The 15,212-nt window shown below is 39.0% G+C and overlaps 1 protein-coding gene across 36 annotated transcripts in view; it reads right to left on the bottom strand.

Annotated features, from left to right (window-relative positions):
- The window catches only part of NEB (nebulin), a 192,582-nt gene that overhangs the window by 101,324 nt on the left and 76,046 nt on the right, over nt 1-15,212 (bottom strand). For 33 of the 36 annotated variants that reach the window (XM_059704463.1, XM_059704461.1, XM_059704470.1 and 30 more), the window contains 13 exons: nt 14,711-14,815; nt 13,002-13,109; nt 12,351-12,662; nt 11,694-11,897; nt 11,282-11,386; nt 11,082-11,189; nt 9,805-10,116; nt 9,306-9,509; nt 8,755-8,859; nt 6,846-6,953; nt 4,900-5,211; nt 2,432-2,635; nt 2,015-2,119 (listed from right to left, as the gene is read on the bottom strand). In XM_059704463.1, the coding sequence (XP_059560446.1) occupies nt 2,015-2,119; nt 2,432-2,635; nt 4,900-5,211; nt 6,846-6,953; nt 8,755-8,859; nt 9,306-9,509; nt 9,805-10,116; nt 11,082-11,189; nt 11,282-11,386; nt 11,694-11,897; nt 12,351-12,662; nt 13,002-13,109; nt 14,711-14,815 (2,292 nt within the window). The remainder of the gene's footprint in view (nt 1-2,014; nt 2,120-2,431; nt 2,636-4,899; nt 5,212-6,845; nt 6,954-8,754; nt 8,860-9,305; nt 9,510-9,804; nt 10,117-11,081; nt 11,190-11,281; nt 11,387-11,693; nt 11,898-12,350; nt 12,663-13,001; nt 13,110-14,710; nt 14,816-15,212) is intronic. The other 3 variants (XM_059704493.1, XM_059704492.1, XM_059704497.1) reach the window with 3 other exon arrangements.

Here is a 15,212-nt window from a genome sequence, read left to right as displayed (position 1 = left end):
GTAATATTGAAAGTAAACAAATCATATCTTACCAAAAAAACTAAATAGCATTAGAAACAAATGAGATATATCAATGGGTAAAAACATAGACTGATATATTAATCTATTATTAATCTACTATGATACCTAATAGATTAATATATAATACTAGAGGCCTGGCACACAAAATTCATGCATGGGTAGGGTCCCTAGGCCTGGCTGGCAATCAGGGCCGATCTGTGGGGCAACCAGCAGGGTGATCCAGCGGGGGAGGGTGGGAGGGTTGGGGGGGTGGGGGCCGGGGGGGGGGGGAGGCCCTGCCTTGGCTGGCCTGGTGCCGCCTGCTTGCCAGCCCCATCCCCCGCCGCTGCCACAGGTTGCCTCCCTCTTCGCAGTGACCAGCGGGGCAAGTGGGGGGGCCTCTGCTTGCCCCCCCCTTGGCTGGCCTAGGGCTTGTGGGTTGAGGGCAGCTCCTGCATTGAGCATCTTCCCCCTGGTGGTCAGGGCATGTCATAGCAACCAGTCATTCCACAGGTCATTCTGCTGTTCAGTTTACTTGCATAATATGCTTTTATTATATAGGATATAGATTTATATGATATGTTATGCATATCAACAGATTAATATAATCTAGAAATATAGATTGATGGATAAACATCAATCTGTACATTTTCAAAATGAAAAATAAATTACAGAATATATTTAATTTTTTTGTTTATTATATATATACTTATATATTTTTACTCATTTCTTTATTATTTAAAATTTTTTGACAATCGTAATATTTTATCATTTTTAGAAAAAATGAGAAAAAAATTGAAATACAATTTAAAAAGTAGATAACTTGACCACCATCACAACTTTGATTCTAAATCTTAGCTGTGTCATGTTAGTAGCACATGCATTTATGACATTGCATTTTACTTAAAAACACACACACAGTAATCAATGTTGTTAATGGAGAACACTGCTTTTCATGCCTGAGGCTTTCTTTCTATAAAAGGAGCTCAATTATTTTATCTCTGGCCTTACTCCTTTTCCGCGTGCCTTTACTCTCTGCCCCTGGAGAGGTGTAGTGATTTACTGATTTATCTGACTAGGGCTGGGATAACTGAGTACGCCCAGCTCAGCCCTAAACTGTTCCTTCTAGGACAGCTGTGGGCAAACTACAGCCCGCGGGCCGTATCCGGCCCGTTTGAAATGAATAAAACTAAAAAAAAAAAAAAAAAAAAAGACCGTACCCTTTTATGTAATGATGTTTACTTTGAATTTATATTAGTTCACACAAACACTCCATCCATGCTTTTGTTCCGGCCCTCCGGTCCAGTTTAAGAACCCATTGTGGCCCTCGAGTCAAAAAGTTTGCCCACCCCTGTTAGGCACAAGCTCAGTGCCCTCCTCCGTGCCCCTGGGCTCTAAGTGGGACCACACCCTGAATGGGGTGGAGCTGATTGTCCTGCTACAGGGTGGCTTGCGCGGGAATGAGGAACCCAATTCCTTGGTTCAGTGAGCAGACTGCCTCTCTTACAAATGTGTTCTTGAGCCTAACTTTAGTAGTAACAAAGGTGAGATTTTAGTTTCATTTCTACTCTTTAGTTTTCCTTCTCAATTTTACTGAGGATCCAGGTGGGGAAGAGGTGCATATTAGCAGAGCCCCCTTAGCACATTGCCAGATTTAGCAAATAAAAAGATAGCATGACCAGTTGAACTTGAATTTCAGATAAGCAACAAATAATATTTTAGAATATTGAGCCAGTGTTTTATCTGGCTATCCTACCTCTAGCAATGCCAAACATACTACTCAGTCCCACTAACTCACACTAGCAGTGGCCATATGCTGAAAAGGTAATGTGACTTCAGTTTGTCTGTGGAGTCCTATAGCAACCCAGATCTGAAAGGTCGAATGGGCTGAGTGTTCATATCACAGAGCCGCATGAACCATAATAGCTGAGCACCTCCATAAAAGTAAGTGCAGAAAAACCAACGAGAGCAGCAGCAACAAAATAAGTGTAGCACCACAGAACTTTGCTCCTACCTCACTGTAGTTGAGTTGGTTCTGCTTTGCCAACATGATCTCCGGGGTGTCAGGCATGACATGAATTTGAGTCTTGTCTTTGTCCCAGGCCTCTGTATATAAACGCTATCAAAGAAGATATTGATGGAAAACCATTTGAAACAAGAATTACAAATTGTCAACTTACAACAGGATTATTACTGATCTAATTGAGGAAAACAAACTGGACTCGAATATAAGATATTCAATTGGAGGTTTGAGTCTCAATGCTGGTTATCAAGGTTTAAAATAGGAATAATAGAAATCATTTAGAGGCTTTTAAGTATGCCACTTAGGAGGTAAATGTGACCCCACACTTTCATGGGTAATATGACTCCACTAGTCATTAAAGTATAATAACGTCTTTGCATCCTGAAGACGCTTGGTGGCTGGGCTCACCTTGTTCATGGTGATGGCGTTGTTCTTTGCCAGCACCTGTTCCAGGGAGTCAGTCACGCTGGTGAATTTCTGCTTGTCTGGAGGCTGGCGGTAGATGTTGTCACTCAGTATCTCTGTAGCTCTCTTGCACTTGAGCACATCCAGAGACCCGATGGGGACCCAGCCAATGCCTCTCATCCACTGGAGATCAGACTTGTATACATTCTGGGAAGAGGAAAAAAGGCAGAAATTCTTCACTAAGACCAAAGGACTTACGGTAAAGGTGCAAATGGATTCAGTAATAAAGTACCATTCTGGTTGTTACTGTTTTTCACAGGAAACAAGCTCACTGTATTAGGCAGATGAAAAGAGGAACTATGTTCAAAAATGACCCCCCAAAATGTCTCCTATCCATAAGAAAAGTGGTCAACTATTTCAGGTTTTTAGGAGAGAAGTGATCCAAAATAATAACTTCTGTAAGTCAATTCCGTGAATGCTATTGTAATGTCCATGTGCACAGGAAAAGAGTGCCAACCAGAGTAAATAAATATTAGTCCTTGTCAAATCAAATAGTCTGCACCTACTAAAAGCCATATTTGAAGAATATTGACGACTTGTTGAAATGTCAGTAATACAATAGTAAGTGAAATAATTATGTAAATATATTGTCTGGATAAATTCAGAAGCAGGAGTGGGCTTTTTCAATGGTTGGATTATGCTGGATTATTATTGCCTTCTGTGTATTTTTTCTTATATTTCAAAATATCTGTAATGCTCTTTTAAAAAAGAGAGAGAGAAGTTAATAATAATTTAGAATCCCTGAAGCAGAAGTTGGACAGTTGTCACACTATCCAAGACTCAGGGCAATAAGGGACCATTTCATTGGTCCAGGGCCCAGTCTATTCCCTACCAAATTCTCAGGAAGGGAAGCATTAATTTCTTTCCAGAATCATCTTTTCATATTTTTATTTCTCTCTTTACTTTAAATCATTTTTCCCTGCTAAAGATTTTTGTAAAGAGAAAACGGACTCATAGATACGGAGAATAGACCAGTGGTTGCCACAGGGGAGGGAAGGTTGGGGACTGTGTGAAGAAGGTGAAGAGATTGAGAAGTACAGATTGGTAGCTACAAAACAGTCACAGGGATGTAAACTACAACATAGGGAATATATTCAATAATATTATAATAACTATGCATGGTGCCAGGTGGGTACTGGAAATATCGGGGAAAGATTATAAAGTATATGATTGCTTAACCACTAGGTTGTACACCAGAAAGCAATACAAAATAATATTAATGTAAACTGTAATTGAAAAAAAAATATTTATTTAAAAAATTGTGTGTACCCATTACATATTCATAACTATATCACAACGAAAGGATTGGACCTTTGCCCAACTCATTAGAAGGATTTTACCTGTAAAAATAAAGTAGAAAAATAGACTGATCCTTTGCAGTCTAGACAAGAAACCTTTTGGAATTGTCCTGTGCTGACTTGTTATTGTCCCCTAAATAACAACAGGAGGAATGAAAACAATAATATTTATACGTCTGGAGGGCCTTTTAATGTTCAAATGCTTTCACATTGTGTCACAGTGTGAGGGAGGCAATCTTGAAAAGGGGCTCAACAAATAGAAGAATGCAAGCTGTCTGTCACTGCTGTCACTCCGTGGAGGGCATGAGCCATTTTAACTGCCTTTCATGTGCAGGAAAAACCTTTCTTTTTGGAAAGAATTTCAAAACACAAGGTTCTATATGTCGGAAACTACACAACAGATGTGAGAGTTTTCACAGGTAGACTATACCATTTCTAGGAACAGCCCATTAATGTATAATTATTATTAATTTGTTTTATTCTACGAAGTCCTCTAATGTTTAATGATTCCTTCAAACGTTTATAAAATAGGTGCTGCAGGAAGTGTGCTTCTCACACCCGGTTTGAGATGCTGCACCTGCTTCTCATAGGTCCAGCTTCTGTCACTACCATGTGACCCCTCCACAAAGAGCTGGCCCAGGAGGAGAAAGTGTCACTTAAATGATCCGATAGCTTCCAGGCTCAGTGACTTTTTTTAAAAATTTCATTTCATAAGAATAACATTTAGTGGCATAGATGGCATTAGTATTCCATCAATTATAACACCATTTGTTTTGTAAGGAGAGCTAAAAAACAATTTTAGAGTAATTAAAAAAAAAAAAAGTGTTCTTGCCTCCTTAAAAGAATAAAAGAAAACGTCTCCCTCTGGTGGACCCTGAATTCTAACATTGCTTAACTCTGGCTTCACTTTTATAAGATCAAATCCAGCTTATAAACTTCACTTTCTTATAAATCCTATTAACATATTCACAATAAAGCCATAAAACTACACAGATTCAGGTATCAAATATCACTCAATAAATCCTAGTTTGAATAAGCCATCGATTGTATGCAAAGAATAATTTTTGTATCGTTTATTTCTGCACACAGCTCTGTTATAGATGGTGCACTCACGTCGCTCTGGAGGTCGTAGGCCTGCCGAGCGTGGATGACGTCGTTCTGGTCGGGCAGGCACGTCCACTGGTGCAGGTAGTTCTTGTAGTCCACGTCACTGACCAAGGTCTGGCACTTCTTGGCCAGCACCACCCCCAGCATGTCCACGGGGCTGCTGTACCTGGTCTTCGACTTCTCAAAGTCCTTCTTGTACTCCCTGTCACTCTGGATCTTGGCCACATGCATGGACCACAACATTTTGGGGTCATCCTTGATGTCCCGGGCTCCAATGTGGTGGCCGAGCTGCTTGCGGTAACCATCTTTGTATTTGTACTGAGATGAAAATGGACAAATCAGGTTTTTATTGTAAACCCTTAGAGACCCCAAGACTGTACAAAATCATCTTGCTTACATTTCACTTGTAAGTTGACTTTTGCTAATAAACACTAACTCAAGCCAGTATCCTGACCTTTACCCTAGAAGTTCAATAGAGGCAGTTCAATAGATGTAATCAGTATAATTGCAGTGTATGCCCTAAATCACTTATAGCCTGGTAATAAGAAATAGTTCTGAAGGCAAGACGTGCACACAGTAGGGAGAGGTTACCTGTGGAAGTGGGGGAGAGGCATTTGAACCTTGGAGAAATGGATTTTATGTGCTAGCAGCATGTCAGGAAAGAGATGCACTTGGTGACATGGTGTGTTTAATGAGTAATGACATGACTGTCTGGTTCCTGTAAGGGTAGTACTCTAGGTCAAGGGCTATCTGCAGTAGCAACTAGGAGAATTTATTATTTCATAATGGATCCATGCATTCTTTGGTGGTGGCAAATGTATGGCATCACTTGGAAAACTGATTATTCTAGTAAAGTTGTAGCAGGCCAACTGGGTAGAGTGTGCTCCTAACATGGGCCAAAAATGTTTTTATTATTCTATGTTCAATGGTTTTACCCTGAAATCTGAGCCAGTTATCTAAAATGTATGCTTCTAGTCTTAAATAAAGCTGAGAAAGTATAGATGAGTCAGCAGGAGGCAATACGGTACAGTGGAAAGGAATGAGGTTGTCTGGAGTTTCAACTCAGTCATCCACTAAGAGTTTAGCTTTAGACAAGTTGCTTAAGCAATCCACAAAATGGGGATAATGACAACAGGGTTTATCATCCTAGGGTAATTATGAATAGTAAGTAAAATAATAAATGAAAAGCTCTTGGCAGAGTTATCAATACTTTGGGTTGTTATTATGATTTCATTGATTATTATTATTGGCATAAATCCATTTTTAGGGCAAGTTCAAGATATACCAATTAAAGTGAGTCACTCACATGGTTTTCCAACAGAAAGGACCACGTGTTACCATATTCCTGAATATTGGGCCTGTATTTTTAGAGCAGTGTCCTGTTCCTCAAGAATTCCCTGAGGCACCAGGAAAGGATGCTGGTTTTATTCTGAGGGGTTTGAGCTACAGGACCAGGAGCTATTGGTAAGGGTACAATCTTGAGCTAGTAACCACCGCTGGTTCTGATCAGCTGCCTTCTATTCATAATCCTGTAAGAGTGAGTGGTAAGGCAAGCATCACATGCACTTTAAAAATATTGTATGTTAAAATGGTACATAAAGCCAAACCCAGTTCTCACTGAGAGAACTTACGTTTTTGACTTACGCTTCCTATAAGCACTGTGATAATTTTACATAAGCATTCCCAAGCCTGTAGCTACACTCTGACCATTTCCACACAGATGCATCTGCCCTCTTCTTGGTGGACCTGTTTTAACTATGTCCTAACGGCTACAAACTCCTTTTATGAACGTCACATTTTTCATTTCCCTCAAAATTAGGTTTTTGAAAACCCCCACATAACCACATCAGGGTGTGTTTTCAAAGGGCTAGGAAAGTTCTTTGTAAAGATTTAGTTCAGTGCAAATGTCACTTCTGATGGGTCAGATACTTGGAATAAAATGGACAACTCACATCGCTGGCAATGTCCCTGGAGGCCTTGGCTGCCACGATCGGGATGGCGTCGCTTCGCAAGTCATAGCCTTTCTTCTTTGCCTCTTCGTTGGCGAGTTTATACAAACTCTAAATTTGGGCCAAAAAAAAAAAAATCAGTTGGATGTTGACACTCATGTCAAAAAACTGATGGGGGAATTGAAATAATTCACTATGTTCTACACAGGTAGGTGCCTATAACAACCTTACTTTTGAGAGATCTAAGCCTTCTGCATTTTTAGCTTTTGGTGACAATGAAGAGGCTAGTTATATAAGCACTAAAATTATAGGTTGCACACCCCCATAATAAAATGACTTAAGATGGTGGCTAACCTATATAAATTCCTTAAATTATATTTTGCAGAAGAGTAATATACTGTTGATTTACACTGTCAAAGAAACACCATTTTTTTTGCTGGCAGTACAAAGCTTGGAGAAATAACAAATATATTCTCAGACAGAATCTTAGAGCCACAAACATCTCCACAGGCTTAAACAAAGAGGTTCAATATAAGAAGAGATTGCAGAGAGATAAATGTCAATCTTTGAACTGAGATTTAAATTGCCAACCATGTACATGCAGGATAGAGGAAACCCAGCCTAAGCCCATGTAAGATGTCTTAGGATTTTAGTTGATCCCAAATTCCCTATGCAGGGCAGGGACACAGCTGCCAGCATGTCCTGAGACACACAGTGCAGGGATGGAGGTCAAATGTCTAAAAGAGGAAATAGGACATCAACTGTAGTCTACACTGATCATTCCTCACTTGCAGGATTTTGTTTGTTCTGAGAGTCATGTTCTAGGAGAGATGTCATGTGAGCAAGGCCCAGGCACTTGGGATGTTTGGATTAGACGAGAACCTGGGATGAGGTGGCAGGGGAGGCACCATAGTTGCTATCGGCCTCTCCATGGAGTTGGCACAGATTGGTTCTGCATAGCCTCAGAGGACTATGTGTGTCTGCAGAGAGAAATCTTTGAGTCAATACATCAGAAGCACCTTCTAATGGAATTTTCCAGGACAAATGGGTTGACTTATGAGATAAACTTCTTGTCAGTGTGAACACTTAAGCAAAAGCAGGAAGACAGCCCGTCGGGCAGGGACTCCTGTACTAGGAGAGGCTAACCTCTCAGCCTAAACTATAGGTGCTTCTGTGATGGTACACGGCCCTATGCTCACAGAAGGTGAAAAGAAAATGGGCTTGCTAATATGTACCCTGCCAGGTCCTCTCTGCCTCTGTCTCTCTCTTTCTCTGTGTTATTTGGTACTACTACTGTGATTTTTGTCCTTGGCTCAAACATCTTAAATTTTGATCCTAAACTATAATTTACGAAAACTATGCAGTGGTGCTTAACCGTGTGTCCCTTTAAATACAGTTCCTCATGTTGTGACACAACCATAAAATTATTTTAGCTGCTACTTCAAAACTGTAATGTTGCTACTGTTATGGATCGTAATATAAATATCTGATATGCAGGATGGTCTTAGGCGACCCCTGTGAAAGGGTCCTTTGACCACCAAAGGGGTCGCGACCCACAGGTTGAGAACCGCTGAATATGATTAGCACAGCTATATAGCACAAGGATGAAATAAGTGTATATTTAGTCTATTGTTAATTTCATCAATTAAAAAAATAAGAGGAAAAGGTCTAATTAATCTTATGGTTATTGCTTAAATCATTAGTTCTTATAATTTATACTTCCTAAAATGTAATTTGTGTTACTTGAAGTTTAATGTTTAGGATGGTGACTGAGAAATGCAAGAGTTGCTATTCACATGGAGCAAGAAGAGATTCTTTATAAAGTTGTTCTTTAGTGTTACATCCCTGAGGAATAGATGAATTGAAGTAAGAAACAGCATGCAAATGTTACAGAATTAGCATCTGCTCCCACCTCACTGTAGTTGATTTTGTTCATTCTTGCCAATGTAATTTCTGGCGTGTCCGGCATGATGTGGATCTGGGTCTTGTCTTTGTCCCAGGCTTCTGTGTATAAACGCTATCAAAGAAAATGCTTACTGTCATCAGGGGGAAAATTCAGTGTATAATTAATAGGGATTTCAGGGCCACAAGAACTTTATAAACAAACATAACACAAGGCTATGCATTTTTTACATTATTTATTTTATATACATTTCTCAAGTGAAGTAATCAGTTCATAGTAAAATAGATATTTCTAATAATATGAAATATAATTTAACAAAAGGAAATTGAGAATATCTTTTAAGCAAAGATGATTTCCATAAAGATATGCCATTTTATAAATAAGGCCATAAAACAATTACTAAAGGAAATATTAGAAATAACATATCAGATTGATATTATAGATAAATTGATGTCTTTTGTTGCTCAGGGCTCTCTTTCTTTCTTTACTTGACTATGCTTCCTTTTCTTTAATTCAGCTTTAGGAGGCCTACCTTGATTCCCTGAATTTTGAAGCCTCACCTTGTTCATGGTGATGGCATTATTCTTGGCCAACACTTGTTCCAGAGAATCAGTCACACTGGTAAATTTAAATTGGTCTGGATGCTGGCGATAGATTTTATCGCTCAAAATTTCAGTTGCCTTTTTGCATTTTTCCACGTCCAAAGAGCCAATGGGAACCCAGCCGATGCCTCTCATCCACTGAAGATCTGACTTGTACATATTCTGTTGACACAAATAGTCAGTAAATGTTTATCTTCATTGGGAAAAGTTTTCATCTAAAGGATATGAAATAAAGTAAGAGCATTCTTGAAAATATAGTTTGGTGGACAGGCGGGTATCAGACAATATTTCTTTTTGGTTTGGAGGGTTAAATAATTAACACAAGGGAAAAAGAGATGCTAATTCCCGCCTTTGCAGGGGCTGGTGAATTTGGTGCCACCGATTGCTACCTTCTCCAAGGAGTGTGAGTTCACTGATTTCCCACCTTTGCATGCCATTATGATCCTCAGGTACTCACGTCGCTCTGGATTTCATAGGCCTGCCGAGCGTGGATGACGTCATTCTGGTCGGGCAGGCACGTCCACTGGTGCAGGTAGTTCTTGTAGTCCACGTCACTGACCAAGGTCTGGCACTTCTTGGCCAGCACCACCCCCAGCATGTCCACGGGGCTGCTGTACCTGGTCTTCGACTTCTCAAAGTCCTTCTTGTACTCCCTGTCACTCTGGATCTTGGCCACATGCAAGGACCACATCATTTTGGGGTCGTCCTTGATGTCCCGGGCTCCAATGTGGTGGCCGAGCTGCTTACGATAGCCTTCTTTGTACTTGAACTAGAAGAAGAAAAATCCTGATAGTCACCTATTTTAACTTCAGTAAAAAGCAATTACTAAGGCCACATTTTTCTATTCTTTAAAAAGATAATGATTTGACCTAACTACATAAATATGCATCTTGCAAACCATTTGGAAAATATAGCATATATATATGTATACAAAACTAAAATAAAAATGAAGACATTATTCTGCTATTCAGTGTTAGCCACTGGAAAAAACTGCTTTTTGTGGTGTGCGTGTGAGAGAGAATAAGATTAAAATAGGAGTCATACTGTATATGGGTTTGTGCTTGCTTTTTCAATTATCATATAAGGATTTCTCTGCATCATTAAATATTCTCCATAAATATGAATTTTAATGGTAACAGATATTATACTGATATATATTAATATATTTAACCCCGTTGTGATTATTGAACACTTATATTTGAGTTCTGATAGTACATCCCATATTTTGGAAATAAAAAATATTTTTGAGCAAATTTATGTTTTAAAGAAAATAAATATCCATAGCCAACCACTGCAGAGCCAAACATATGGTCCATATGAATGGTTGGACTTTGAATAAAATAATGTGTCCCATTCATTCAGCCCTTATATGTTCATTGATTCATAGGGCATGGGTTAGGTGTTGAAGGAATCCTACAATGAGTGTGGTTATATATAAGAATACATCATGTGGAAAAGTCAAAAGGATCTCTGAATTATAGTCAAATACCCAATGCTTTTATTCAGCAGGAAATAGATCATATTTTGAAATGCATGTTGCTATGAACTCAGACATAACAAGGAATTAGCCTTTGTGTCAAGAATTTCATTACCATTATTTTAAACTATTTACTGAGAAAAAAAATGTTAGCAAGAAATTTAACCTCATAGATTAATTGCTCTACCATGTATTCAGGAAAAAGAAAGAAATCTTTAAGCCAAAGCTAAGGCAAAGAACTTTTCAGGTGCACTTACTTCACTTGCAATGTCTCTGGAGGCCTTGGCCGCCTTGATGGGAATAGCATCTAACCGCATATCATAGCCTTTCCTCTTGGCTTCTTCTAGGCCAAGTTTATATAGTTTCTAAAATAGAAATAAATAATCATAAGTTTGATTTATAAAGTGCAGTGTAAGGAGAATATATCATGCACCATAATTACTAGTGTATTACTTACCTCGCTGTAATTTATTTTGTTTTGCTTAGCTAGTAAAACTTCAGGGGTGTCTGGCATAATGTGGATACTGGTTTTATCTTTATCCCAAGCTTCAGTATAGAGGCGCTAAAACAAACAAAAAGAAGACACGACTAGTGCAAACCAGTAATGAATAGATACATACAACTAATCTGGTTCATCAGAGTACAGAGTCTGCTCTGTGAGTTGGTATTTGTGACACCTTCAGGTCCAGATGTCTCATGTCCGTAAAAGCATAACACTCACTTAAAAACCACTTTAATTCAAAGCAAAATAATTGAAAATGATTTTCCTTTTATAGAAACAGATTTCAGTGCTTACATTCACACACATGCACACACACACACACACACACACACAATTAATACTCCTCCCAAGTAAAGAAAGAACTTACATGGTTCATGGTAATAGCATTGTTTTTTGCCAAAACCATCGGTATGGAGTCCATAAGGCTGGTAAACTTGAATTTATCTGGGTGTTGGCGGTAAACATGTTCACTCAAAATCTGCATAGCTCTCTTGTTCTTCTCATCCTCAAGAGATCCACTAGGTAACCAGCCAATGCCTTTTAGCCACTGAAGGTCTGCCTTGTACAAATTCTGAAATTGTAATTGACAAATCACTAAACATAAGCACAATAATATACCCCTAAAATTATAGTATAGTATAGTATAGTATAGTATAGTATAGTATAGTATAATATACATTTCAATGCTTGACTTCATGGTAAATTAAGAAAAGCTGGTACGTCTTATGAATCAACAAAATATTCATATTTGAAACAATATTTTGAAAAACGTTTTAAACAGCAGCATGTAGAGAAATACCCAACGCTTCGGGGTCAGCAATGTAGAGGCTTCTACCAAAACAATTGGGGCTTTGCTGGCTCTTCCTTTGTGGAATAATATTTGGGTGCCTGGATAGAGTGTGGGCATTAGTCCAGGGAAGTAGAATTCAGTTGTATAAACTCAATTCCCCTCACTTTAGGGGAACTTTGATACTTAGGAAAGCATATGTGGTGTTTCGTTAGCGAAGGAAAATCTTAGACTCACATCACTCTGGAGGTCATAGGCCTGCCGAGCGTGGATGACGTCATTCTGGTCGGGCAGGCATGTCCACTGGTGCAGGTAGTTCTTGTAGTCCACGTCACTGACCAAGGTCTGGCACTTCTTGGCCAGGACCACTCCCAGCATGTCCACGGGGCTGCTGTACCTGGTCTTCGACTTCTCAAAGTCCTTCTTGTACTCCCTGTCACTCTGGATCTTGGCCACATGCATGGACCACATCATCTTGGGGTCGTCTTTAATGTTTCGGGCTCCAATGTGGTGGCCAAGCTGCTTGCGAAAGCCTTCCTTGTACTTGTACTAAAGGGAAAAAAATGTCTCATCTTTTTAGAGATTAACTTATATTGCCACTTTTGTGGCAAATTACAAAGCACATTAACTCCAAATATTTCACTAAGCCTAAAGAGCCACAGATATACGCTCTTTTGATAGGAAGGATTAAAGGCTAAATCCAGCTCAAATTTCATGCATAATAAATGAATCCTTGAGCTTATCCTCATCCCACACTGCATCTCGAATCACTTCACTCTGTTTCAATTGATTACTCGTTGAAAGATTTTGTTCAGTTTAAATTGAAGTTGAGACTGCTCGGAAATGATACATTGCAATCAACTCAATATAAATGGGATAAAGTCTTACTTCACTGGCAATTTCTCGGGATGCTTTCGCTGCTTTGACTGATATGGCATCAAGGGGCAGATCGTAGCCTTTTTTCTTCAGCTCCTCATAACCCATTCGATAGAGTTTCTGTCAAAAGATGAAGATCACTTTGGTAAATAAACAATGGAGGCCTAATGAATCCAATGTGCTAAGTCTTTTAAGAGTCCATGGGGATAGTATCTGTGCTCTACAATACCCAAATGCAATGGGAAATTATGCCCATTGATTGCTATGATGCTGTTTTAAACTTCAAAGCTCTTCAATTACCTAGATCAACAAAATCAAATGTCAGCTCCTTTCAAATGCTTATGAGAATGAAGCAGAAGTAAATTGATAGAGAAATGAAATTAAATATCATTTAGGTGCTGTTTTCCAATTAACTTAAAGTGTTTTAGTAGAAGTTTTTGTTAGAAAAGAGCAATAATTGAGAATGTCATTTAATGCCTTTTCATCTAACACCTCTAGTGGGGGAAAAATTATGCCTAGTGAGTTGTCTCTTCTGTGTAGATAAAGCATTGGGATATAGCATCTATTTCACAGTATCAGGTCATCCAGCACCAGCGTAGGATTACATCTGTAGGTATAAAACTAAGTCCTTTATAATTTTTAAAATGTAAGATTTTTTGAGGGAATTTTAAATATTGAATCTGAAAAGCTTAAGTGAAATGATGTGTTTCTTCAGATCTGTTATATAATTGAAAATGTCGTTTAATTCACTTTATCCAGAAACCAGATTGTTTAAAATGCCTATTGATCTTGGATTTGTATTTATGTGTATACTAGAGGCCTCGTGCACTGATTCGTACACTGGTGGGGTCCCTCAGCCTGGCCTGCGGGGATCAGGCTGAAACCAGCTCTCCAACATCCCCCGAGGGGTCCTGGATTGCGAGAGGGCACAGGCCAGGCCGAGGGACCCCACCGGTGCAGGAATCCATGAACTGGGCCTCTAGTATGCATATATGATCTTTGGTTAATCTCTTCCTAAGCTCCCCTTCCCTCCTTTCCTCTGAGATTCATCAGTCTGTTCCATGTTTCCATGCCTGTGGTTTCTGCTCCTGCGTTGAGCATCTGCCCCCTGGTGGCCAGTGCGCATCATAGCTACTGGCCGGTCGGCAGGTCACTTAGCCTTTTATATATAAAGATAGTTTTCTTTTTGTGGCATTTCTTTAATACTGTACATTGCTTCATATTAAAGTCTTTCTATTAGAGTTTAGAATTTGTCTTTAACGTATTTAATTTTTATGTCTAACAACTTCAGGAGGTTATGCTATGTTGACAATAAAAATAAAAATGAAATTGTCCTGCATGAGTTTTTTATGCTCACTCATTTGAAATTTCATTGAATTTTGTGTGTGTCAGGCACTATACTAGTGAAGCACTGCAGATCCAATAGTAATTGTCTCTGCCCCCAAGGAGCTCCTATCTATGTGGGGGAGAGTGATATAAACCATTACATTATGACGATATATGTAATGATGGACTACAAGGAACAGACAGCACACATCCGAGATAGGGAGTGCCAGTTATGTTGATGTTCAAGCTAAAAACCACTAAATGAGGAATCTAAGTCACATGTAGTTCCTTAATGAAAATAATACAGGCATTCAATAGAACTTTCAAATAATTGTACTGCCTTAGAACCAATTAAAATGAACTTTCTTAAAACACATGCTGAATTGGAAACTCACATCACTTGTGTTGATTAAGTTTGCTTTAGCCAGAATAATGTCAGGTGTATCCGGCATGATGTGGACTTGAGTCTTGTCCTTGTCCCAGGCTTCTCTATAAAGTCTCTAAAATGAGAAATAAGAGTTGTTAGATTAGTGAATGACATAGTTAACTTCAAACAGGATTACTGAATTCATCTGAATTAAGCCTTATGACGGATAGCATAAGCAGATAGCATACGCAAAAAACAGCTCCAGTATTTCTTGATTTATCTGGGACATAATTGCCTTTCAAAAGAGAGATTATGGATTACCTTTTCCAAGTTACAGATAGCCCTGCCTATAAGAAGTCAACCCAAGTAATGGGAGTCTTTGCCAAGATCATCAAATGGAGCAGCAATTCCCTATCTGTTAGACTGTAAAAGTCTCCCTCAGTGTTTCATTGGGAGACTGCCCTTGCTTTCTGAAAGGATGACATACTGGTAGTCCCAGTATGTCTAGAAATTAGGGAGTCTCATTTCCT

The sequence above is a fragment of the Myotis daubentonii genome, chromosome 7, assembly GCF_963259705.1.
Source record: "Myotis daubentonii chromosome 7, mMyoDau2.1, whole genome shotgun sequence".
Lineage (NCBI taxonomy): Eukaryota > Metazoa > Chordata > Mammalia > Chiroptera > Vespertilionidae > Myotis > Myotis daubentonii.
The sequence above is the reverse complement of the archived record's forward strand: the minus strand, read 5'-3'. Positions and strand labels throughout refer to the sequence as shown.